The sequence below is a fragment of the Xenopus tropicalis genome, chromosome 8 (assembly GCF_000004195.4).
Source record: "Xenopus tropicalis strain Nigerian chromosome 8, UCB_Xtro_10.0, whole genome shotgun sequence".
NCBI lineage: Eukaryota > Metazoa > Chordata > Amphibia > Anura > Pipidae > Xenopus > Xenopus tropicalis.
The window spans coordinates 29,039,572-29,067,093 of record NC_030684.2 but is presented as its reverse complement, the minus strand read 5'-3'; the positions used below and the strand labels follow the sequence as shown (position 1 = coordinate 29,067,093).

General features: G+C 39.0%; 2 protein-coding genes across 8 annotated transcripts in view; both read left to right on the top strand.

Annotated features, from left to right (window-relative positions):
* Positions 1-19,073, top strand: part of kif14l (kinesin family member 14 like) — a 55,375-nt gene extending 36,302 nt beyond the window's left edge. For 3 of the 4 annotated variants that reach the window (XM_031891495.1, XM_018089405.2, XM_002938751.5), the window contains exons 21-30: positions 1,097-1,232; positions 1,414-1,499; positions 2,984-3,033; positions 3,190-3,372; positions 5,912-6,087; positions 11,530-11,688; positions 12,192-12,326; positions 14,015-14,095; positions 15,451-15,607; positions 16,787-19,073. In XM_031891495.1, the coding sequence (XP_031747355.1) occupies positions 1,097-1,232; positions 1,414-1,499; positions 2,984-3,033; positions 3,190-3,372; positions 5,912-6,087; positions 11,530-11,688; positions 12,192-12,326; positions 14,015-14,095; positions 15,451-15,607; positions 16,787-17,193 (1,570 nt within the window). In that variant the 3' untranslated portion in view covers positions 17,194-19,073. The remainder of the gene's footprint in view (positions 1-1,096; positions 1,233-1,413; positions 1,500-2,983; positions 3,034-3,189; positions 3,373-5,911; positions 6,088-11,529; positions 11,689-12,191; positions 12,327-14,014; positions 14,096-15,450; positions 15,608-16,786) is intronic. The other variant, XR_001168918.3, reaches the window with a different exon arrangement.
* A 5,978-nt stretch (positions 19,074-25,051) lies between these two features.
* Positions 25,052-27,522, top strand: part of adgrd2 (adhesion G protein-coupled receptor D2) — a 91,696-nt gene continuing 89,225 nt past the window's right edge. For 3 of the 4 annotated variants that reach the window (XM_031891609.1, XM_012953022.2, XM_031891607.1), the window contains exon 1: positions 25,052-25,295. The gene's annotated coding sequence lies outside the window, so the exon portion shown is untranslated. The remainder of the gene's footprint in view (positions 25,296-27,522) is intronic. The other variant, XM_031891608.1, reaches the window with a different exon arrangement.

Genomic DNA, 27,522 nt, shown 5'->3' with positions numbered 1-27,522 from the left:
AATAAGTTATATATACTAATTATATAATTTATAATAAGTTATATATAGTTTCAGAGATGAAAGTGTTGTGCTCTCTGTTCAAATGCACGAACATATTAGAATATATTAGAATATATGTGTGCATAAAAGCGAACAAATATTTTTCAATGATTTTGGTTTGTTGTGCAATATCCTAAGAACCCACTAGAGTGCACTAGAGTTACAAAGGTTTTATATTTAGGCGTGCTCTCTTTCTGTGTGTGTGTGTGTGTGTGTGTATATAGATAGATATAGATATATAGATATAGATAGAGATAGATAGAGATAGAGAGAGATAGAGAGAGATAGAGAGAGATAGAGAGAGATAGAGAGAGATAGAGAGAGATAGAGAGAGATAGAGAGAGATAGAGAGAGATAGAGAGAGATAGAGAGAGATAGAGAGAGATAGAGAGAGATAGAGAGAGATAGAGAGAGATAGAGAGAGATAGAGAGAGATAGATAGATAGATAGATAGATAGATAGAGATAGATATGTAGATATATAGATATATAAAATTTAACTTCAAGTTCAACTTTTTCGTTATTACAGAGAAAAAGAAAATAATATTTTTAAATATTTGAGTGAAATTATTTATTAAAATGGACTCTCTGGGAGATTACCTTCTAGTAATTTGGAGCTTTCTGGATAACTGGTTCCCTGATAATGGATCCCCTACCCCTATGTATGTATAATACACCTACTACTTATCTTTCCATGTGTCCTAGAGCATAAACAAATTTACTTCAATGGGATAGTCATTGTTGTACATATAGATCCAAAATATGGTATAGTCATTGTCGTACATATAGATCCAAACTTATAGGTGCAAATTAACCCCTCTAGTGGCCAATGAGGGGAACAACAGGCTCCTATGATTAAGTGCTGGGTAAGCATGAAATGCTTAGCTAAAGCATAAGCAAGCCTAAAATGCTATTTACAGATAACAAGTTCAAATTAATCTTGCAGGATCCTAGGTTTGCAACATTTGAAAATGACCACACATTTCTTTACAAACAATTTTTTTTTTTTAATATAATTCATAATGTGCTGGGCCCTTTATATATTGGCTGTTTTACAGGTACGACTTGCCTGTGCTGAGCGGAGAAGAACAGGCTGTATATGTCCGAGTCACAAACACAAAACTTGGTATATCTACTATGTGGAGCCAGGGGAAGTTTGAAGAGAAATTGGTGTGCATGAGAGAACTGTACCAAGTGAGCCACCGTACTGCTTATGAATTTGATAGCTTTGGAAGAATTTGTGGCCAAGTTGTTTGTGCTTTTATTTTATTTACTTGGGTTTATGATATTTTGTACAAAGTATCTCCCCCTATTTTAGTAGGCTGGTAAATCAGAGCAGATAAACAATCGTATATCTTTCATGAATGTATTGCAGGGATCCTTTGAAGGCAATGCTGATGATCTGTTTTATGACCCAACGGATACATGGGAAGCTGAATCCAAGCAACCATCACCCAAGAGGTAGTGTTTAGCACCACTTTAATGAACTTCTGTGTTTTCATTCTTGCCATGGAGCTAGGGGCTTTAAACTTTTCTCTCCTCACAAACTTACTCATTTAAACAACTCATTTAAAATCCATCAAATTCACAAATATTATCACAGCCTTCTGAAAGAATTACTATTACAGGTATAGGACCTTTTATCCAGAATGCTCTGGACCTGGATAAGGGATCTTTCCCTATTTTGGATCCCCTTGTTTTAAGTCTTCTAAGAGATCATTCAAACATTAAATAAACCTCCAGGAATCCAGGGATTAATTATATGTTAGTATCAAGCTATAGTTTTATTATTAATAGAAATTAAATGGTATATATGCTCTGCTCAAAGACTTCAATAAATCAAAATAATCAAGTCTTTTATAATAGTAAAAAATAAATGGTACTGTTTGCAAAACCCTCAGTCAAGGGTTGACTAATTATCAGTTTAGGAACAACTTAAATGCAAAAATACCGTCAAGTCAAATTCAAAAAATCTTCATGCCTTATGGGGCATTTACTCATAGGCTAGTGGTCACACCCCATTGCAAACTATTTATATGGGTGGTGACCAATCAAAGTGAATCCCAAAAGGACTACTAATCAGAAATATAAAACTGCAATGAAGTGAATCAGATCTGTGAAACATGTGAAATGTTCTAAATGATAGAACATAATGCACTTAAGCATATATTTATCTATCCAGAAGAACATCAGACCAACCCTCTTTCTTTCTCCTGACAATTTTCTTTACTGGCACATGGTAGGAAACTGACCAGCAGGTGACGCTGTTGTAACAAAATTCATTCATATTAACATTACATATTCTGCTTAATGTCTTTGAATTTTGAAAAAAAAGGATGTAAACTGCAAATATGCAATTATTAGGTTTGCGTTCACTTAAAGGTTCACTTAGCTCGGGTGATCATGGAGTTTCTGGGGCATTGATCAAAATATAATCTTTTACTATGTTATGTCTGATAATTAGCAATGTACATATATAGGCTATTCTAATTGTTTTTCCTACTCTAGTTATAGATCCAATGTGATATGCTTTTGGCCATAAATGAACTATTTCCAGGATTAGGTTCATCTACTTCCCTGTGCATTTCATGTTTATTGGATTGAACTGGCCCATGCCATGAATTGGTGATGATCACATGGTCATTATGTCTCTTCGCCCGTCCAATAAAAGTTATTGTCAAACTTTTCCCATAAAAGCAGTAACAAGGTGAAGGTATATTTGGTATATATGTTGACATTCCAGTAAGGTAGGGTACTACTTCTTGATCCACCGTCACACTTTATATTAAAATTACCTTGTTTTTACACAATACCTGAGCAGTAATTCTACCTTTTTGGGATTCCGGAGTGCCTGCCTGTCTCACTACTTGACACTTAATATGTGCCAATCCATTTTTTTTTTTTTTTAATTTCATTGGCTTTGTACATTTTTTTTTCTTTTCTAGAACAAGAAATTCACTTTCCAGACAAACATCTGGCTTACTACTTGGAAAAGGTATAATGTCAGTGTGCCTTGGCGCCATCCTCATCCTGTAGAATCCTAAAAAGGCTGTCTGTTATTCTAGGTGGCAGACAAAAAGCCCATTGAACTTTATTTATTTTTTTTTTATACATGTTCATTATGGAGTAGTTATTATCAGTTTATTTGCAGTGCCCACAGATGTGGCTGTTTCCAGTGCCACATTCTCCTCTGTCTGCAAGCAGCTGGTAATCTCTGAAGCAGAGTTACTGGGCAAAGAGAAAGATTTTCCAGGGCTCATCCTTCAACTTCTCACACACCTTCATGAAGTCTGGACCTCAACCAATGATGTCTTACTGGGGTATGAGCAGCTGGGTGAGTAAGGACAGCTTCTAAAAACCCTCTTATGAAAAAGTAAGGTAAGACATGTCTGTCTCCATCAACATGACAAATTTTCCATTGAACCAAATAATTATATCAAGTGGGCAAGTGAAGGTGATTGTGTGTGTGTGTGTGTGTATAGTGAATAATGTACACCCTGTTGTAAAATATGAGGATATTAGAAGTCAACAATGAGTTCCATGACTATATAAAGGCTTCAAACCAAAGGCCAAGTGCTTTTATACTCTTGGCTTTTATAATACAAACGTTTCAGTGTCATGTGACAGAAATTACATCACCAAGCACCAGTCAGAACTGATGACATCACTAAGCACCGTTTTTACGTTTGTATTTATCTGATACTGTCTCTTATATGGAATTAACGAGCAAGGTGCTATTTTAAGTGTAATTGTCATGTTTTTCCCTATAATGCAGCATTATTTTCCCAGTATTCTAGCATTATCACAGTTGCAAGGAGACGATGCACATAACATGATCTGCGCAATCTTATCTGATTTAGAAAAATTAACACAACTGCGTGCATTTTTTCACAAATTGAAAGCAATTGCATGGAAGACTCTGCTGTCATTTCCTGTGTTCAGTGTGCAAGTGAGGTCTGCGCACAATTCTTTAGGCCCAAGTGTGCTGCCATGGGCACAAAAAGAATCCTCTAGCTACTGCCCGCTTCAGGGTTGCCCTGGATCAATAGGCTCAGCAGCGTTTGACTCAGAAGTGACACTGAGCGCAACTAAATGGAAGTGCGAGGACCATATTATCAATTTTCCTCCTCATAGAATAGAAGCAAATTTCTTGAGCTACCCCTGGCAAACTGTAATCACCTACCAAAAGTTTTGTATGTCTGTATGACTAAGAAGATTTTCATTTATCCAGGTCATAGTATATATATATATATATATATATATATCTAGTATAGGCAAATGTAAAGCAACTGGACTTTCTAAGTAATGGTTCAGTTTAATGATTATTTAGCAAGTCCAGTTGCTTTAGATTTTACCAATACTAGATACTGTATGTCTGTATGGTTTCCTTTATACTATAGCAAGCCTGATTTGTCTTTTATTGCATGGGAGTAAATTAAGCTTGCAAAGGAGGGGGAGTTGGGGGTAGCTGCCCGGAAGGATGTCAGGAGAATTGGGAAAGATCTGCACCCTGAGCCCTATAAATCTATTATAATGATATTTATCCAAAATCTACTTTTAAAGTGGCCACTTAGACATGAAAAGCTTTTTCAAACTAAACCCAAATTTCCTTTTTTATTAACACATCCATTCCCATTGTAAAGCCATTTAAAAGTAACAGCTGTCATATATTGCCTGCCCGTCTCTATGCCTTAGGCAGGTCAGACAATTACTTTTGCTTTCCATTTACCACTTGCTAGATATTGCTGTGCTCCTTACTTCCCCCCCCCCCACCCTTCCTCACCATCTAATTCTGTAGCCAGTGCATGGGCACATTAGGCATTAGGTCCTCTATTCTGGCACATAAACAAGATTTTGGGGTGATACAAAGCTTGCCTTATGTTCACCTGCCTGCTTGCTGTGATTGGGAGTAACAAGATGTGTGTAATTTATGTAGTTAGTATATAGTAAGTGAAGTTTATTTTGCTCGACCAACACAATAGAAATACATTTGGAATTATTTCTTATAGTGTAAGGTCCCCTTTAATGGTAAAAACATTGTATCCTATATATGCTAACACGTGTTTAGAAGGGATATTTTTAATGTCAAATATTCCATTTTTATATGTGCCTTAGTAGTCCATAAGACCTACCTGCCTAAATGTTAGGCCTGGCCTGGCAGTCTGTGGATTCTGGCAAATGCCAGAGGGGCTGCTGTAAGATGCCATAGTCAGTCACTATTTATTGGGACTGTTTGGACCTCTGTGTACTTGAAATCCCTAGCTAGACCTGGTTATATGAATGGTGCCCTCCTTTCTGTACAGGCATGGCATTTCTGACGGGACTAGTTTTAGGGTATATTACACCTTTTAGTATAAGGGGTCAAGGTGCCCAAACCTCAAAAACACCCTCAGCTCACAGGCAAACATCAAAACAAAATCTCTCAAAATGAGAAAGGCTGGCACTAGAAAAAACTGCACCAGTTAGTCAAAAAGTGGTGCAACTATAAATGTTCATTTTTTTTAATTTATTTTATTTAACTGGTCCAGTTTTTTCTAGTGCCAGCCTTGGTTTTTCATTTTAAGATATTTTGTTTTGGTTTTACTCCAGTCTCACTGTCACTGCAATCTGATCTGAGAAAACTGCAATAAAGTGAGTTCTGGTTCAGTGCATTCTATTGTGGTCATGCCTGCTTTCTCCATAAAGGCCTACATTGGTCCCAGCAAGAGTAACAAGTGCGAACAAGTAATAATTAATATACAAAGTAAACCTTTTCATTTAAAATATTCTTTGAAACCAGTTACTCCCTGACACTGGGATTTAGTTTTCATATTGTTAAAGGTGGTAATGCGAGCATATCTGATATTGGGGTTTTTTTGTTTTTTTTTTTAAAGAATTCGGAGATTTGGCTGTTCAGCCTCACTTAATAAAGGTGTCCACTGCCTTCAGCCGTATGACCACATCAGCCCAGTTCCTTGATGCCTACCCAGAACACCCAGTCCCCTGTCCTCAGCGCCAACTCCTAGATGAACTGAAGAAGCTTGGAGGCAGTATAGCCTTTCTCCTACACGTATGTTTTCTCCCCCAGTTTTTCTTTCTTACAAGAGACTTGCCTCACAGCTCTGAGAAAAGTCATATTGGTTTCCATGGCTGTGAAAGAGTGTGTGTAATAGCAATAAAAAAAGTGAATGGGCTTTTAGGGGCTCTGCTCGTAAATATTTTACATGCTGTGACTCTGAATGAAGATGGGAAAATAGCAGCTAGGGGAATTTATCTAATGAGCTTTTGTTGTTTTCCTTTCTTTAGCACATTTTCTTCCTAATGTTGTAACATTTGCACATCACCACTTGATTAAATGTCCTTGTTACGCCTCAACAATTTTTTTTTTTTTTGCCAAGACTTTGTTTCTGTGTCTGTTATCAACAAATATTATGCCTAACACTTTGCTCTTAAGTGTGTGTTTCATTGTTTTCTCTTAAATATGGTACAAATATGGTTTACTAGTTTTTTCATTAGTTTATTCTTTAACATCAAGAAATAAAAGATATCTTGGGGGGCTGGGGCTTATTGTACACAGAACTCGCACCCTACTAAGTGAATCTGTTCAGTGCTTATTGAGTATCATGTATATTACACCAAGCAAATGTTTTTTGTGTTTTTTTTATTTGGTTTCATTTGGGAAACCCTTACCTAGGACAGTATATATTGATTCTTTTAAGACACAGTTGAGTGTCTGGAATATGTATTAGTAGACCAGTGATCCCCAACCAGTGGCTCATGAGCAATATGTTGCTCACCACCCCATTTGATATCGTTCCCAGTGGTCTAAAAGCAGGTGGCCATTTTTAAAATTCTGGCTTAGGGGCATTTTTTGGAAGAGACAGACAGACAGTTTTACTCTAAGCAGAGCCTCCTGCAGGCTAGCAGTCCACATGGAGCTACCAAATAGCCAATCACACTCCTTATTTGGCATCCCCAGAGAACGTTTTGGTGTGGCTCACCAACACTTAGTACATCTGAGTGTGTCTTACTAGTAAAAAAAGGTTGGGGATCCCTGTAGTAGACTGTATAAAGATGTCACATTGGCAGTAGACTGATTTTTCAGCTTCATAACCTGTATGTCAGCAGAAGACATAAAGTTTAGCACCAAATATTTTATAATATGGTATCATACTGTAGTAAAAAAAAGGGGGAGAAAATAATCGTTGTGAAAATATATAAATTATACATAAAAAGCTGCAGAAAGGTTGTTACAGTCGCTTTATGCAAAAGGAAAATTCCCCATGTGCCAGACTACATTTTCTCAATAAGAATGAGGAGCACTATGGACCACTCTTGGTGGCTAACAAAGCAGGCAGCTTGGGATGAGCTGCTCCGCAATTGATTTCAGTGGTAAGCGACTGGTAGAGGGTAATGGCTGGCTTGACCTTGGGCAGTTGCTCTGAACATTTGAGACAATAGGTTTATTGCTAGGTCACAAAAATCAAAGTGGTTTTGTTCTTGTATGTTACTGTTATGATGTCACAACTGAAGGAATTCTGGGAAGGAAGCCCAAGAATACTCATAAACTTTCTATTTTCGTGGAATACCCTACTGGGTTTTAGAGCAAAGCCAGGGCAGTATGCTAATTGCATTTCCCAAGGTTTTGCAAGGCTACTGGCAATGTAGAGCCAGGAAAGTGGGTCCACTAAAAGACAATTTGGTTGAGGAGAGATGTCCTTATTCGTGTGCAAAGCAGAAGGAATTATAGAAAGTAAACCTAGGATCTCTCCTAAAAGTTCCCATTTATATGGATGTCACGGTTGTAACATTAAAATTTTTAAAAAATGTGAAATGCAGGAAAGTTTAGAAATATTTTTCAGGCAACTTAGATGATTTGCAAATTATTTTTCAGGCACGGTATCCTTTATAAATTTTCTCTTCTCATGCTGATTAGAAAACTTGCATTGCCAGATCAGATCAGCTTACTAATACTGAGCATGACTCCATTGAATTATGGTAACAATATGGTTATGACAGATACAGAAAAGGCAGATGTTCTAAACTTTTTTTTTTTTTCAGTGTGTACAATAGAGGAGCCATTGTGCCAAGACCCACCCAATAGCTGCCATCAGGGTCGGACTGGGCCGCCGGGACACTGGGAAAAATCCCGGTGGGCCCCGGCCCAATCCGACCTTTGCCGGCGCTCCCCCTACTTGACAGTTCCTCCCCGACGCGTTCAATTTATACGCGCTCGGGGAGGACGTCAGGTTAGGGGATGCGGCTGGGGCACCTGCAGGGCCCCTGGGGCGGGAGCCCCGGTGGGCCCTGCACCCCCCAGTCCGACCCTGGCTGCCATGTTGGCTCAGCTTAATCTAGTCAGTGGTTGATGCAGGATATGGTACATAAAAATACACCAGGACCAAAAGGAATATACCCTTGGGTATTGAGAAAGCTAAGTTAAGTTTTAGCCAGTCCTCTGTTTCTGGTATTCTCAGACTCGCTTTCATCTGGTATGGTACCTATGGATTGGTGGAAAGCTGATGTCATTCCTATATTTAAAAAGGATTGGGATCTCAGCCTGACAATAATAGGCCAGTAAGTTTGATATCTCTAGTGGGCAAGTTATTTTAAAATTTTGTGAAGGACGGGCCATGTCAGACAAATTTAATTGCTTTTTATGATGAGGTTAGTAAGCTGGACAGTGGGGATGCAGTAGATGTGATCTATTTGGATTTTGCCAAAGCATTTGATACCGTTCCCCACAAACGACTGCTTTTTAAACTAGGGTCTATTGGTCTTAGTGAAGTTTGCACATGGATTGGATACTGGCTACAAGATGGAGTACAAAGTGGTTATTGGTGCATATTCTGCTTGGGCTAAGGTTCTTAGTGGGGTTCTTCAGGGTTCTTTTTGGGCTTCACTTTTAATTAACTTGTTCATTAACTTAATGGATATTAGAAGTAATCTATCAGTGTTTGCAGATGACACAAAACTCTGCAGCCCGATCAATTATATTCAGGATATGACATCCTTGCAGCAGGATCTTAACAAACTGGCAATCTGGGCAGCTAAGTGGCAGATGAGATTTAATGTGGATAAATGTAAGGTCATGCACCTGGGATGTAAAAATATGCAAGCCCCTTATACCCTTAATGGGACTGCACTAGGCAAATCCATAATGGAGAAGGACCTTGGAGTCCTTGTAGATAATAAACTTGGCTGTAGCAAGCAATGCCAGGCAGCAGCTGCAAGGGCAAACAAGGTTTTGAGCTGTATTAAAAGGGGTATAGATTCACGGGAAGAGGGGGTTATTCTTCCACTTTACAGAGCGCTGGTAAGGCCATGCATCTCTTGCCATGCAGTTTTGGTCTCCAGTGCTCAAATAGGATATTATTGAGTTAGAGGGGTCCAGAGAAGAGTAACTAAGCTGGTAAAGGAAAGTATGGTATTGTAAGCTGGTATGGAAAGTCTCTGTTATGAAAGAGACTGCCCAAGTTGGGGTTGTTTACATTGGAGAAGAGGCACTTAAGGGGTGATATTATAACTATGCATAAATATATAAAGGGATCATATAATAACCTTTCTAATGCTTTATTTACCAGTAGGTCCTTCAGCAGACACAAGGGCACCCATTCCAGTTAGAAGAAAGGAGGTTCCATCTAAATATTCGGAAAGGGTTTTTGACAGTGAGAGCTGTGAAGTTGTGGATTTCTCTCTCTGAATCATTTGTACTGGCTGATACATTATATAGCTTCAAGAAGGGGTTGAATGATTTTAGCAAGTGAGGGAATACAGGGGTAGGGGAGATAGCTCTCAGTACAAGTGAGGGAATACAGGGGTATGGGAGATAGCTCTCAGTACAAGTGAGGGAATACAGGGGTATGGGGGATAGCTCTCAGTACAAGTGAGGGAATACAGGGGTAGGGGAGATAGCTCTCAGTACAAGTGAGGGAATACAGGGGTAGGGGAGATAGCTCTCAGTACAAGTGAGGGAATACAGGGGTAGGGGAGATAGCTCTCAGTACAAGTGAGGGAATACAGGGCTAGGGGAGATAGCTCTCAGTACAAGTGAGGGAATACAGGGGTAGGGGAGATAGCTCCCAGTACAAGTGAGGGAATACAGGGTTATGGGAGATAGCTCTCAGTACAAGTGAGGGAATACAGGGTTATGGGAGATAGCTCTCAGTACAAGTGAGGGAATACAGGGGTATGGGAGATAGCTCTCAGTACAAGTGAGGGAATACAGGGGTAGGGGAGATAGCTCTCAGTACAAGTGAGGGAATACAGGGTTATGGGAGATAGCTCTCAGTACAAGTGAGGGAATACAGGGGTAGGGGACATAGCTCTCAGTACAAGTGAGGGAATACAGGGGTAGGGGACATAGCTCTCAGTACAAGTGAGGGAATACAGGGGTAGGGGACATAGCTCTCAGTACAAGTGAGGGAATACAGGGGTAGGGGACATAGCTCTCAGTACAAGTGAGGGAATACAGGGTTATGGGAGATAGCTCTCAGTACAAGTGAGGGAATACAGGGGTAGGTTAGATAGCTCTCAGTACAAGTGAGGGAATACAGGGGTAGGTTAGATAGCTCTCAGTACAAGTGAGGGAATACAGGGTTATGGGAGATAGCTCTCAGTACAAGTGAGGGAATACAGGGGTAGGTTAGATAGCTCTCAGTACAAGTGAGGGAATACAGGGGTAGGGGAGATAGCTCTCAGTACAAGTGAGGGAATACAGGGGTAGGGGAGATAGCTCTCAGTACAAGTGAGGGAATACAGGGGTAGGGGAGATAGCTCTCAGTACAAGTGAGGGAATACAGGGGTAGGGGAGATAGCTCTCAGTACAAGTGAGGGAATACAGGGGTAGGGGAGATAGCTCTCAGTACAAGTGAGGGAATACAGGGGTAGGGGAGATAGCTCTCAGTACAAGTGAGGGAATACAGGGTTATGGGAGATAGCTCTCAGTACAAGTTGATTCAGGGACTGGTCCGATTGACATTTTGGAGTCAGGGAGAATTATATTTCCCCTCTGCAGCAAATTTAGGCTTCAAAATGGTTTTTTTTTGCCTTCCTCTGGATCAACTAGCAGTTAGGCAGGTTATATATAGGCATAAATGGTTGAACTTGGTTGACTTGTGTCTTTTTTTCAACCTAACTTACTACTACTGTGAGTGAGAAATTCTAAACTGCATACTATTTATGTAAACATAATTTGTTGACACTGTGCTGTTTCTAGCTAAAATGTAAAATATGGTAGGAAACTTACGTGGCTCTCCCAAGCTATAACTTTTGAATAAAGTTCATACAAAAGAATTTTTATGTATTTGGGCAATATAATGCTTCTTCAGTGCTGCAAATGGACTATATGGGTTTAGATTGGACTATGGAGAAAGTCACCTTTTGATGCAGACTTCTGATATGCAGAAGCCAAAAATAACTTTCTCTTATCAAAAGCTGCCACCCGTGGCTGCATCTAAGCGCCAGCTTAAAACTTGCTGCTTATCTGCCAACTGCTCTTTTATGTACACAGGGATGTGAATGTGACATTACCTCAATGATAAAGTCGTCCAAGAAGCAGATTAACCAATCTGTCACTGCCATTGCTGCAAGGCTCGGCCAGCTTTCTGTCTCCCAGCGACTGAATTTTAGTCGAGGCCCGGAGGAAAAATGTGGTATGGAGCATACAGAGGTAAATGTGCAACAGTCTCACTTCTGTATCTCTCATGATATGGAAAAACAGGGTTACAGATGAAACTGCTGAAGGTTCATATTTGAGACAGAGAATATTAGCTGCCCACAACCATACTACCAGCTTAAAGCTATCTTTGATATTTTCTGTAAGAATTGTGGGATCTGGTATGTAACTATCAAGTTTATTGCTCTGGGCTCAGTAATCTAGAAAGGAGTATGTTATTACTTTTAGGGGCACATTTACTAATCCACGAATCCAAATCCCAAATGGGAAAAAATCAGATTGGAAAGAAACATTTTGCGACTTTTTTGTGAATTGTCGCAACTTTTTCGTAGCCGTTACGACTTGCGCGAATTGTCGCGACTTTTTCGTATTGAGCGCTAGTAAACGGCGGGCAAACCTTTCTGATTTTTCCGCGACGGCTACATCTGCGGAATGGTATGTTCATATACATACATACTTAATTCTATTTTACTATTTTTGTTATTTTTATCCCCAAGCTCATTTCTCAAAAGATTACAGAAACTTTTATTGGTGCAGTAGAAGAATCCATTGGGTCCCAAATAGATTTCCATCTCAAAGAGGTTATATCTCTTGAAGAACAGTGCCAGAAGGTATCTGCCGAAAGCCACAAGGTATTGTCCAATAATGTTTTCATTAAGGATGCACCAAATCCAGGATTCGGTTCGGGATTCGGCCAAATCTGCGCTCCTGGCCAAATTGTATCTTTAAAATCATGTGACTTTTTGTCACCTAAACATGAAAGTTGAAAAATTTTTGCCCAGCATGCAGTTCTCTTTCTGCCTTCCTCATCCTAATTTGTGCTTGCAAATTTGGATTCGGTTTGGTATTTGACTGAATCCTTCGCAAAGGATTTGGGGTTTGGCCCCAAAAATAGTTGATTTGGTGCATCCTTTGTTTTTCCATTTATTTGGCTGTTCTCTTTTGTTTGTGGTAATGTTGTTGCTTTGAAACTGTAACGGTAATCCTATACTGCATGAAATAATCTGTTGAAGCTTTATGAAATATTTCTGTAGGATGGTTTAGTATTAGCTTGGGTTTTGTTTAATATATATATACTAAATCATAAACGAAGCATATTTACTACAAATACTGCATTCATGCCTATGCTATACCTTTATTCACTATGCAATGGAGTTTATTAGCTTGATCTAGATATCAATTATTCAAATTTTAGAACACCTGCAGGGGTCTCTTTCTGATCTGTTGACCTACTGCTTACAGATTTCATCATGCTAGTTGTTTCTACATGAAACATATACCCATAATGGAACAGCACCAAATTTTTGGGTAGAAAGGTGACTAATCCTTAGATCTTGCAAGCCAGTTCCATCTGAATAGAATCATTACAGACTGAAGAAGACAATTGTATATTTCATTGGTCGAAACCCATCCTCGGTATTAGTTGTGAATCACAAAATTACACTTTAAAACTAGACAAAGTACAGAGACTGGCATCTATATTTATTACTGACTTTATTTAACAGTACAGTGTGCTTCTATTAAAGTATATTGTGTGCCACCCATTAATTATTTTTTATGGTGCTCTGTTCACTGGCCTTGAAAAGTACAGGCAAGGGATCCCTTATCTGGAAACCTGTTGTCCAGAAAGATCCAAATTACAGAAAGGCCATACATTCAATTATAAGCAAATCTAATTTTTAAAAATAAGTTTCCTTTTTTCCTCAGTAATAATAAAACATTACCTGTACTTGATCCCAACTAAGATATAATTACCCCTTATTGGGGCAGAACAGCCCTATTGGGTTTATTTAATGGTTAAATGATTCCCTTTTCTCTGTAATAATAAAACAGTACCTGTACTTAATCCCTGATAAGATATAATTTATCCTTATTGGAGGCAGAACAGCCCTATTGGGTTTATTTAATGGTTAAATGATTCCCTTTTCTCTGTAATAATAAAACAGTACCTGTACTTGATCCCAACTAAGATATAATTACCCCTTATTGGATGCAAAACAATCCTATTGGGTTTATTCAATATTTAATTGATTTTTAGTAGATTTAAGTTATGGAGATCCAAATTACGGAAAGATTCCCTATCCGGAAAACCCCAAGTCCTGAGCATTCTGGATCACAGGTCCTATACCTGTACATACTTAGACAGAAACGTACACCCTTCTCCCAGGTTCTGCTTATTTATAAAATTATTTTTCTGCTTTATTATAAAAATGTTGATTGCTTTAAACCCAACAATTAATCTACTGTTGTTAGACTTTTGTACTGCCTACTCTTCCAGTGTCAAGCATATTCATTTGTGCCATCCCTGTTTCTCTTACAGCTTGCCGAAGATCTCCGGAAGTCTCTGCTCCCAGTTGGAAACTGTTTAAAAAACTTCCTGAACAAAATTAAGTGGTTTTGGGTAAAAGGCAATTTTAAATATCTAGTACTCTAGATACGAGAATGAGAATATGAGAACACATGGAGGCTTGGTGCTGCTCCTAAGTGCATGTTCCCAAGCCACATATTTTATCTTTTATAAAATTCTGTGCAAGTACATGTATTTTCAGAAATAGGGCAGACATACCTTATAATGCTTATCCCTAAATAGTAGGAAAAAACTGATTTCATAATAAATATTTTATCAGGAAATGGTATTGCTAGCAATGTATTACTGGGCGTTTGAACTATGCAGATCTGTCTCGGTAGGAAGTTTGTTTAGTACCTAACCCCACCAACAGGCCGTTACGCCATTATTTTACGTAAGTTCCAGCGGGAGAAAATGCGTGTAAAAAATGATGCCGATTTTACGCCGTTTTTTACACAACAAAGCCTGGTGATGTGTGGCGAATTTTCTTGCTGGTTTTTACACCGCATAATAAATATGTCCCTCACTGTTAATATCAGTAGCTATATACGTTTACCCAATGTAGGTTTATGTGGTGCTTAAATCATGGAAATTTTTACCAAAGCCTAATCTTAAACGTGATGTCTTAACAAACCTCCCTATAATTCCCCACTACAATGGCAAATTGCAAGTCTTGTGTATAAATAAAGTGGTTTTTCACCTTCAACTTAAATTTTAGTATGTTTGCAGAGATTCTCCTTAATCCAGGTCATCCGATGACTGGCAAACGTCTTCAAGAAAAACACAGGAAGTCAAGTCGATTTGACTTATTACTACAGATTAACTTTCAGTATGTTATAGAATGGCCTATTCTTAGTAACTTTGCAATTGGCCTTCATTTTATATTTTTTATTGTTTTTGAATTGTCGTATTCTACCTTTTTCCGATGGGTGTCACTGACCCCTCAAGCCAAAAAAAAACCTCTTGCTCTGTAAGGCTACAATGTTATTGTCATTTTTCATTACCTATCTTTCTATTCAGACCCTCTCCTATTCATCTTCCAGTCTTTAGTTTAAACCACTACCTGGTTGCTAGGGTAAGCTGTGCCCAAGCAACTAACTGCTGAAATTCTTCACTGAGCTTCTGAACACAACACTAAATAATTCAAAAACCATAAAAAATAAAAACAGACTTTTAATACAGAATCAGAAATAACAATAGACTTTTAATATGATTTTCTACATCATACTAAGAGTTAAGTAAAAGGTAAACCCATATAAAGTATTTACAGTAGAGCAGAGTTGTTGAGGTTTAATAGAAAGGGAGTTGACTTTCTTTATAAGCAAGGAGAACAGTTTGTCACCTGACCTGACCTGTGAGTTTATTTGGTATTCTCGGCAAGTCTCGATTTCACTCATCTTTATTTCCAGGCCCAATACCAGACCCTTAAGGCTGAAAAGACAGAAGATGCCCAAGATCCTGCAATCCATGAGCTCTACTATTTTTATTCAACTATTGCATATCATCTTACTAGCCTTACTGGGGCATGGAAGCAACTCTCTCACAAGGGGCTACAATTCATAGCAGGTAAAATGTTTCTGCTAATGTTGCACCATGTAATACCAGGGGGATGAATAGGCACTAGTTGGATTTGAAACGAGTTCATCTATACGAATAAGATGATTTGTAACAAGAAGAGCTATCTCATGAATCAACATGAATCTAGGTTTGGAATTTAAAAGGGAGCAGCTCTGTTTATTATTATTATTATTTATTATTATTATTAATCATCTTGTATTTATAAAGCGCCAACATATTCCGCAGCAATAAGAGTAACCTATAAAGCAACCAATAACCAGTACAAGAGGTGAAGAGAGCCCTGCCCAAAAGAGCTTACAATCCTATTGATAAATAAACCCTAGTGTTGCATTAATACAATATGGCTTGCCTCTTTGTTGTTTTGTTCCCAGGAAATAAGAGGATATTCTGTGCACCATATATTGGCAGATTAGATTTTCAAACATAGCCGATTATTGAACCAACCATTATTCATAGTATAGGTATAGATTCTATGATCCAGAATGCTTGGGATCTTGGGGTTTCTGAATAAGGGGTCTTCCTGTAATTTAGATCACCATAACTTTAGTCTGCTAAAATTCATTGTTCATTCATTCAATGTTCTTATTGTTTTAACACCAGTATGGATCCATGCTATCAACTACAAGGCACTGTGTTATTATTAAATAGTAAAAGGAATTATTTATTAAGAATTAGAATTATTGGTTTAAATGGACTTTATCTGCGATGGCCTTTATGTAATTTGATGATTTTTGGATAACAGATTTTTAGGTCCTAGCCTGGTTGGTTAGCTGCTATACAGTAAGTGTATGATATTATTAGTATATCAATGGCCAGCTTTTGTTCTTATTGCCCATTCTAGCTAACATGGCTATAATAAAACTGTACCTACCTTTACTTACATGATGTGGGTTTTGGTATATAAGACTGAAAGCAACTCTTAAGGAAAAGAACTTACAGAAAGTTAATTCTACATTTCTTTTTTTTAAATAAAATAATATATTGGAAAATAACCAGACCCTTGGTACAGTTTATTTGGCTTTGTGAATACTGTGCCTAATAGGACATTGGTATATTCCTTTTTTTTTTTTTTTTTTTTTTTTTTTTGACTGCACTGGACGTGGTGCCTGATGATGCAGATAAGGCCTGTAAAACAAACTTATATGGTCACTTTGTTTTGTTTTACAGAAAGAGGTGTGGACTTTACAACAATGAGGACAGATCTGGAGGTGTTTTCCAAAAATGCTCCACTTTTAGCCAAAGCATTTTACTCTCTGTACCAAGATACTGCTGATCAGCATCCTGGCTATGACCTCTCTTTGGTGACAAAGGACTTTGGGACAGCTGTCCATGAGCTGCATTCCTCTGCCAGAGATTTATTGAGGCTTGTGGAGGTGCTAGGGGGGGTTAATTGCTTCAGTTCCGGGATGTTCCTCCCTCCCAACAATAGACAGTTGCCTGGGGGTTCGAAAGCTGACTTGGGATTTCACATTTGGGGGAGAAGTAGAGATTCTGTGCGAGTGGCTGTGGCCAAATGGAATCATGAAGCTCTGCTAAGGGAGAAAATAAATTTAGAAAGAAAAAGGACTGTGTAAATCATCTGCATCACCCTTGTTCAACCCTACTGCAAAGTGGGATGCACTATAATACAAATCTGATTTATGTGATTCCAAAGGCACTCATCATATCCCAATGGCTAATTTATAAATGGCTTAAATAAGCAATTTGCGAGGGTTGCAAAATGTTCCATTGTGCAGGTTTTTCTTTTTATGTCAGGATTTTGCAGACAAGATAACTGCCCATCCTTGGAATGGGCAGAATCAAGTAAATGTAAATTGTTTTGGGGTCTTGCATCTGTTTTGCTCTGCTGTACTTCTTTGTGCTCTATTCCATAATGTAATAATGTAAACAGTTCAAACCTTCTTTGTTGCATTACCTACAAAACTTTCCTTGTGTGACCTATGTTTATACTTGTATGTAAAATGTCTTTTCTTGTGCTTTATACTGTACTTCTATAATGTAATGCAATTGAATAAATTGTCTGGCTCTATATGTATTTGTACTGGGGCAGTATCTGTATTTGGAATGGCAGTGCATTTAGCCCCAGCACCATTATCTTCATGCCTTTCATGCCACCATGCAGTTTATTGAATGGTACTTTTTGGTGTGTTGACGCAACCTGGTTCTGGGTTTTGAATGGACTGCATTAAAGTAATGCATAAATTCATACACCTAAACTATATAAATACCCAATTCTAATTTACCTCATGTTTGTTTTGTGGCAGACTGCACTAAATAAGCTAACAGGTCCTCTATGGTGTAATGCATTGGTTTAGCTCAGGTTTTCTTTGGTGCAACCCCATATGTACTCTGTATTATCTCACAGGTCCTCTATGGTGTAATCCATTGGTTTAGCTCAGGTTTTCTTTGGTGCAACCCCATATATACTCTGTATTATCTCACAGGTTCTCTATGGCTGAACACACTTGGTTACTTACTAAAGGACACATTGGATTGGTTGTCAAGTCCTTTATGTTGCTATGCACTGATTGTTTTTTACAAATCCTCCATGTCACACCTCACAAGTCCACTATGGCATAATTTTATGTAGCGTGCACATACATTTAGAGACATTATAAGTCTCTATGCTAGGTAGAGTTTTCTGGCATGAATAGTATACACTAGGTTAGAATTTAATGTTTTGAAAGTCGATACTTCACTATACTACACTACATTAAGATAATTCACTACACTACATTATGGTGGAATGCACCAGGCATTAGAAAACACTGAATTACTATACAAGCACTTACCTTCTGTGTTGTCTGTAGTGGAATTTGTAGATCCAGTTGTGAATTTACAATACCCTTGACCTTTTGCAATAATTACTACCTTTTTTCATTGCATGTAAACTTGAAACAGTAGAACAGCCTCCAGAGCAGTTTAAAAACAAAATGGGTACGGGCTAGTACTGTTACTAGAAACACTGCCATTGATGTCACTAAACAAATCTTGCACGAATCTCTGCATAGAAAGTGGTTTAGTATATAAATACCCTCCCAAAGCACAAATTTACATTGCTAAATATCGCCATATACAAATGCCGTTTCCATTACTGGTGCTTTTTTCTTTTCACGCTTTATGGAGTTGCTTTCTGTAGATACAGACACATGGTGGTCATTTTCTTTCTTTACTTCATTCAGACACCTGGTTATTGTACTGTAATCATTGTTGTAATCACCACCTTTTATAGCTCATGTCTGTTTAATGATCACAGTTTGGCACCTTTATATAATTCTCCAGCAATTAAAATGTTACTGATGTGGTTTTATGGACAGTAGCTTCAACAGGTTTGCATTATTAAGAACAGATCTTCTGTAGTAGGTCACTTGGGTATATGTGTAAACACAGAGGCTGTGAATAGAAAGCTGGCTATTAACTACAAATGTGTTGAATTAAATGTTCTTGTGTTTTATTTGCCTTTTGTGGTTGCTTTCTTTACCTGTTTCTCCTCCTTGCTAAAGACGGACTAATTGTTATACTGGCAAGAAAATACTGAGGTTCCTTACTATATACAGTATAGGGCAGTATATACTATATGCTTTCAGTGGGAGCAACATGGCAGTTAATAAATAGGCAAAGGTGGCATTGCCCAGGGCCCTCTGGCACGCATTTAACCTGAGAACTTTTGCCAGAAGCATCCTGTAGAAATTTTAATTATATGGAAGAGCTCTACATTATCAATTTGTCATATTTCTGCTCGCAGGGCTGTTGGTTCAGGCTGGCACATCTGGGGATCGTATGTACTTCAGTAAGCGCAGACCATTTCTTCACTGCCTGCTTTACTATATTGAAAGACACATGCTTGAGGGCTATTCTATTACAAATTTCTTGGGGCAGTAAGAGCCCACCAATGAAAAATTGCCCAGGGCCCACTGGTACTTTAAAGCAGGCTGTGGAGCAAGTTTGCTATACAGCGCCCAGTTTGTCATACTACTTTTACATGCTATGTTTAAACAGTTTGTAGTCTGAATCAGAACATTCTTTTGTGCTATCATCTGTTCTGGAGTTGGAAGGTTTGTAAAAGTTGACCACTTTTTGGGCCAGTGGTTCTCCATGTAAGGGATCTTTCTGTTATTTGGATTCCCATACCTTATAGGAACAGTGATTAAAAGTGTTTTAAAGTGATTAAAATATAATGTACTGCTGCCCTGCACTGGTAAAACTGGCATGTTTGCTACAGAAACACTACTATAGATTATATATACAAAGCTGCTGTGTATCAATGGGGGCAGCCATTCAAGCTAGAAGAAAGGGAACAGGTTACATAGCAGATAAGCTCTGGATAATATAATAAGGTTTATCTATTATCTGCTAAGTTACTGCTTCATTCCCTTAAAAATGTCAGTACTCAATTTTTTTTCCATGCAAACCCATGTGGGTGATCTAAATATCATACTCTGGCTTAATCCCCTACTCACCAGATGCATATACACTCACCTAAAGGTTTATTAGGAACACCTGTTCAATTTCTCATTAATGCAATTATCTAATCAACCAATCACATGGCAGTTGCTTCAATGCATTTAGGGCTGTGGTCCTGGTCAAGACAATCTCCTGAACTCCAACTGAATGGGAAAGAAAGGTGATTTAAGCAATTTTGAGCATGGCATGGTTGTTGGTGCCAGACGGGCCGGTCTGAGTATTTCACAATCTGCTCGGTTACTGGGATTTTCACGCACAACCATTTCTAGGGTTTACAAAGGGAAAAACATCCAGTATGCGGCAGTCCTGTGGGCAAAAATGCCTTGTTGATGCTAGAGGTCAGAGAAGGGTATTAGTATGGTGTTCCTAATAATCCTTTAGGTGAGTGTATATAGCCAGGCCAAACATCAATCTTTCATCAGGGACCTTCTGTGTATTCTATATGGATACTAGGGTTGCCACCTTTTTTTTTTTGCCTTGGACAGCCTGGTTTTCAGTAGGGCTGTCCGGTCAAAACTACCCAATTTGGAAAACCAGGCAGGATTCTCGGTGATCGGCCAATAGCCCTACCCCCTGTGATGTCACGCCCGCCTCCCTGCCCGGTGTTCCTGGGCAGGAGAGGTGAATACCCACTGAAAACAAAGTGTACCAAAATAGTGTAATAAAGTTTTAATAAGAAATAAACAGAAACGCAAATGGCACACTCACAAACAGAGATTCATATAAGCATCTCTAAAATCTTGGAAACTTGTCAGATCCTCAACGTGGTACGCCACACTTCCTTGTGAAGTATAAAATCACATATACTGCATGGCTTTTAAAATGGTTAAAAATGGTTTAAAAAATGGTTTAAAAAAGAGGCACCTGCCTAGGGTGTAATGTTGGGGTGGGGGGCGCTAGGCATGTACCTATCCTGCCTTCTCCTAGTCTTGGTTGTCTTTTCCCCAGCGCCACCGATCTGAACTGCCTTCTCCGCCCCCTGCTGTGACCTGTGCATGCGTGCATTCACTCGCACAGGTATGGGCTGGGCATGTTCGTTCTTCGGTTGCGCCATTGCTTGGAGGAGAGGTGACTAGGGTGCCCAACCAGCTTGGCCCACCCCTGGACATAATGAATAATGTGCAAATGCACCTACTGGTCCAGGGGAAGCCTTTAGCTTCCACCAGCAGTAATGTGTGGTTCAACAAAAAGCCTCCCAATCCCCCTCTATTTCTAGACCCCAGCTGGCCTTGGCCATCTTTTCCCCAGCGCCACCGATCTGAACTCTCCTTCACTGCACCCCGCTGTGAACTATGCATGCGTGTGCTTGCTTACATTGGTGGTGGGCTATGCATGTTCGTTCGTCAGTTGCGCCAGTGCATGGAGGGCGAGATGACTGGTTGGGTTGCCTAGGGCGCGCAGCTGGCTTGGCCCACCCCTGGACATAATGAATAGTGTGCAAATGCACCTACTGACCCTGGGGAAGCCTTAAGCTACCACCAGCAGTGATGTGTGGTTCGACAAAAAGCCAATCCCACCTGGCAATTGCCCTCTATAAATAAATATATTTATAGACCCCCCCCCCCCATCTTTGATGTCTAATGGCCCAGTAAGGTCGTGAGTGGGTAGGACAGAAGGGAAACCTTGGCCTGAATCCACCTGCGATCTGCAAATCTTGTATGAATGTCTGCCTGAACCCATCTGACCAGCAGGAAAAAGATGTGGGTTTTAGGTCGGCCGCGCATCACTAACCTGGACCTGGTGGTAGCTCCAGTGTTCCCACAGTCCATTGCATGAATAGGTGCTCTAGGCCTGCACCTAGCAAGTCACATGAAATAATCAAAATGTTACATGCAACTTTTCTGAATTGGACTTAATTGCAGTGGATTTTGGGGAAAACAGCTGCATTATGGTAAAAAAACAGAGCAGTTTGCATACTTGTATTGATAAATTGATCCCTCTAGTTGTATTTGGCACAATAACATGATATAGCCTTTGTATACTTACATACAGTACCGCTCTGATTTGACTTTTGTATATACAGGTCCTTTTCAAAAAATTAGCATATTGTGATAAAGTTCATTATTTTCTGTAATGTACTGATAAACATTAGACTTTCATATATTTTAGATTCATTACACACAACTGAAGTAGTTCAAGCCTTTTCTTGTTTTAATATTGATGATTGTGGCATACAGCTCATGAAAACCCAAAATTCCTATCTCAAAAAATTAGCATATCATGAAAAGGTTCTATTAACCTAATCATCTGAATCAACAAATTAACTCTAAAAACCTGCAAAAGATTCCTGAGGCTTTTAAAAACTCCCAGCCTGGTTCATTACTCAAAACCGCAATCATGGGTAAGACTGCCGACCTGACTGCTGTCCAGAAGGCCATCATTGACACCCTCAAGCAAGAGGGTAAGACCCAAAAAGAAATTTCTGAACAAATAGGCTGTTCCCAGAGTGCTGTATCAAGGCACCTCAGTGGGAAGTCTGTGGGAAGGAAAAAGTGTGGCAGAAAACGCTGCACAACGAGAAGAGGTGACCGGGCCCTGAGGAAGATTGTGGAGAAGGACCGATTCCTGACCTTGGGGGACCTGCGGAAGCAGTGGACTGAGTCTGGAGTAGAAACATCCAGAGCCACCGTGTACAGGCGTGTGCAGGAAATGGGCTACAGGTGCCGCATTCCCCAGGTCAAGCCACTTTTGAACCAGAAACAGCGGCAGAAGCGCCTGACCTTGGCTACAGAGAAGCAGCACTGGACTGTTGCTCAGTGGTCCAAAGTATGTCATTCGGAAATCAAGGTGCCAGAGTCTGGAGGAAGACTGGGGAGAGGGAAATGCCAAAATGCCTGAAGTCCAGTGTCAAGTACCCACAGTCAGTGATGGTCTGGGGTGCCATGTCAGCTGCTGGTGTTGGTCCACTGTGTTTTATCAAGGGCAGGGTCAATGCAGCTAGCTATCAGGAGATTTTGGAGCACTTCATGCTTCCATCTGCTGAAAAGCTTTATGGAGATGAAGATTTCATTTTTCAGCACAACCTGGCACCTGCTCACAGTGCCAAAACCACTGGTAAATGGTTTACTGACCATGGTATTACTGTGCTCAATTGGCCTGCCAACTCTCCTGACCTGAACCCCATAGAGAATCTGTGGGATATTGTGAAGAGAAAGTTGAGAGACACAAGACCCAACACTCTGGATGAGCTTAAGGCCGCTATTGAAGCATCCTGGGCCTCCATAACACCTGAGCAGTGCCACAGGCTGATTGCCTCCATGCCACGCCACATTGAAGCAGTCATTTCTGCAAAAGGATTCCCGACCAAGTATTGAGTGCATAACTGAACATAATTATTTGAAGGTTGACTTTTTTTGTATTAAAAACACTTTTCTTTTATTGGGCGGATGAAATATGCTAATTTTTTGAGATAGGAATTTTGGGTTTTCATGAGCTGTATGCCACAATCATCAATATTAAAACAAGAAAAGGCTTGAACTACTTCAGTTGTGTGTAATGAATCTAAAATATATGAAAGTCTAATGTTTATCAGTACATTACAGAAAATAATGAACTTTATCACAATATGCTAATTTTTTGAAAAGGACCTGTATTGTATACAGGTATGGGATCCATTATCCGGAAACCCGCTATCCAGAAAGCTCTGAATTACAGAAAGCCTTTTTTAAATTGATTTCCTTTTTCTCTGTAATAATAAAACAGTACCTTATATTTGATCCCAACTAAGATATAATTAAATCTTATTGGATGCAAAACAATCCTATTGGGTTTAATTACTGTTTTATTGATTTTTTAGTAGACTTAAGGTATGAAGATCTAAATTACAGAAAGACCCCTTATCTGGAAAACCCTTGGTCCCGAGCAGAGGGACTTATTATCCAGAATGCTCAGGACCTGGGGTTTTCCGGATAAGGGGTCTCTCTGTAATTCAGCTCTCCTACCTTAAGTCTAAAAATGTATTTAAACAGTAATTAAACCCAATAGGATTGTTTTGGCTCCAATAAGGATTAATTATATCTTTGTTGGAATCAAGTAGAAGGTACTGTTTTATTATTACAGAGAAAAGGGAATCATTTAACCATTAAATAAACCCAATAGGACTGTTCTGCCCCAATAAGGGGTAATTATATCTTAGTTGGGATCAAGTACAGGTACTGTTTTATTATTACAGAGAAAAGGGAATTATTTAACCATTAAATAAACCCAATAGGGCTGTTCTGCCCCCAATAAGGGGTAATTATATCTTAGTTGGGATCAAGTACAGGTACTGTTTTATTATTACAGAGAAAAGGGAATCATTTAACCATGAAATAAACCCAATAGGACTGTTCTGCCCCCAATAAGGGGTAATTATATCTTAGTTGGGATCAAGTACAGGTACTGTTTTATTATTACAGAGAAAAGGGAATCATTTAACCATGAAATAAACCCAATAGGGCTGTTCTGCCCCCAATAAGGGGTAATTATATCTTAGTTGGGATCAAGTACAGGTACTGTTTTATTATTACAGAGAAAAGGGAATCATTTAACCATGAAATAAACCCAATAGGGCTGTTCTGCCCCAATAAGGGGTAATTATATCTTAGTTTGGATCAAGTACAGGTACTGTTTTATTATTACAGAGAAAAAGGAAACCATTTTTGAACATTTGAATTATTTGATTAAAATGGAGTCTATGGGAGATGGCCTTTCTGTAATTCGGAACTTTCTGGATAATGGGTTCCCGGATAAGAGGTCCGATACCTGTACTGGCAATATACTAACTGTTGCACGACTACAATTTCTAGCCTTCCCCTAGCAAAAGAAAGATTATTGGAGCTGTTCTAGCTTGCTTACTCCGTCTCACAATGAGTGGGCTGAATAAGAGCCAGAGCAGTTTAAATGCAATTAGTTTGCTGTGGGAGTAAGGTTATAACTGGGTCTTGTATTTTCATCCATGCAGGGAGGGTTAAAGAAGAGCTATAACCCTATGGAATGAAGCCTGCATGGGACAGAGGCCACTCACTGGTTTCCCATGCTGTTCCTTTTAATCAGGCACTGAGCTGCCCTGAAAGAATGCCATTTGCATGACAAATGAGTGAAAAGACAGAGAGAAGGCAGTGTGCTGCTTGGGACCACATGAGCAGGACTGATGGCTTCTAAATATAGGACTTTCACTTCTCTTGAGGTATACTAAGCGCAAAACAGCCCTCCTGAAGGAAACATCCTCAGGGTAAGTTGACTGCACGTTTCCTGAATTTGGTTGAGGTTTCATTTTTATTAAACAGATCACTGTCCTTTAGCAAGAAACCTTATAATTCAGTTCTGCAGTATCCGCTTGTTGCCTTATTTCAGTGCCCAGTGCACAACCAGTTTTTATATTGAATCCATTTCCAAGGCCAATTTTCACATAAAGCAGGACCATTAGACTGTATATTTTATTCATTAATGTGGTAAGCATGTTTAAACTTTCTTTTGTATTTTTTTTTGCAACTGTCAAATGTGCTTTTAATATTGATGGGTTATTTAGAATTCTCGGGATCTGGGGTTTTCTAGATAAGGGGTCTCTCCATAATTTGGATCTCCATACTTTGTATACTAAAAATCATTTAAACATTAGATAAATCCAATAGGATTGCTTTGCCTCCAGAAAGGATTAATTATATATTTGTTAGGATCAAGTATAAGGTACTGTTTTGTTATAGCAGAGAAAAAATTATTTGGAAATACCTCATATATGTGCATAATTATTGGTGTGTCTTTGGGCAATCAGTATGGCAATTTTTAACTGAATAAAGCAAAACTGTACCTCTAAGTATGGTTTTTGGTGCATGATATGCTATGACAATACATAAAATATACTGTTAACCTTACTTTGGGTATGTTTATCATTTTAACAGCAAATAATACATAGTAAAATAGTAAGTTAGGTTAAAAAAAGACATACATTACGTCGATCAAGTTCAACCTTAATGCCTATATATAACCTGCCTAACTGCTAATTGATCCAGAGGGGGAAAAATAATAAATCCTCCCATATGTTGTTGCTTTGTGTACTTTGGAGCAGATTGTTCAGTAGGGTAATAGAGCAGCCCTAGAAAATGTACACTAAATGCAGAACTATTAAGTAATAATAATCGAAAAAATGAGGCACTAAGCCCTCTAGTTACAAACCTCTGTCTAGGCAAGGAATAGTGCACTGAATACCTAATATAAGCCTGCATTAAGTCAGTTTACTGTGTATTCAAATCCAAAGTAATAATGTTGAATTTATAAAACATCCAAAATAGAAGGGGGCATAACTGGCAGAGGGTCGCTTGGGTAAAGCCCACAACTCTGCATGCACAATGCTGCAACCAAAGACTTTGTATGACGTATGCATTCTTCTGTGCTATACATAAAGAAACCCAGGATTGTTTTTAAGGTTAGTGGGACATTAAGAATGCAGTGCTTTGTTGGTTAGCAAACTGCTTAGGCTGTTTATGTAACTGTTTATCTGGTAATGCAGCGTGTGCGTCTTTGCTATTGTGCAAAGTACAATGGCACTTGATTAATGGGAATTTAGTAGGTTTGTGCAGGACAAGAGATCAATATGTGACAGTGATGTAACAGGTCCTCATATATCTAAATAATTGCTCTGTGAACATGGGGGTAGCTTGTTGCAAGCACGCTAGGGGTTTTGGCATGTTCCTAGTGAGACCTGCGGACAGCTGTCCCAGGATTCCTCATCAAGATATATTGGACTAGTTGCTAGGTACCACACATGTGGATGGCCATTAAGAACTGGCTGCATTACGGGAGATTAAATATATATAAACTGTGGCTTTCATGGGAAGTGAAATATGGGCAGAAATAATTCTGTGCCAAGATACTTATTTAACAAGGGCAAAACTAACTTAAGAGTTGCAGTAGAACATTAAGAGACCTTAAATAAATATTTTTTACAGTTTATCTGATACACATTGTAACAATGCACTCAACTGGTTAAAATAAATGGTAAAATAAAATCAAAATAGAATTAACCCCCAAGACAATTGCACACCTCTTATCCAAGAGCTATCCCTCTCAAGCCCCTTTTTGATGGAAACATGTCAAGGTCTCCAATGACAAGGTGTACCACCTTATATCACATGGAGAGGTGGGCAAACTAACATCTCACCCAGTGCTTATTACATCACAACTAATGGAAAAGCATGGAAAAAGTTCCTGGGGGTGCAAATAAGAGCTATAATTGGCTATTAAGTAGACCCTATTTGGACTGGCAGCCTATAGAAGGCTCTGTTTGGCTTTACATTGGGTTTTATGCAACCAAAACTTGCCTCCAAGCCAGAAATGAAAAAATAAGCACCTGCTTTGAGGCCACTGGGAGCAACTTCCATGGGGTTGGTGAGCAACATGTTGCCCCTGAGCCACTGGTTGGGGATCACTGTTCTAGGGTATGGAAATGGCCCATGCATTAT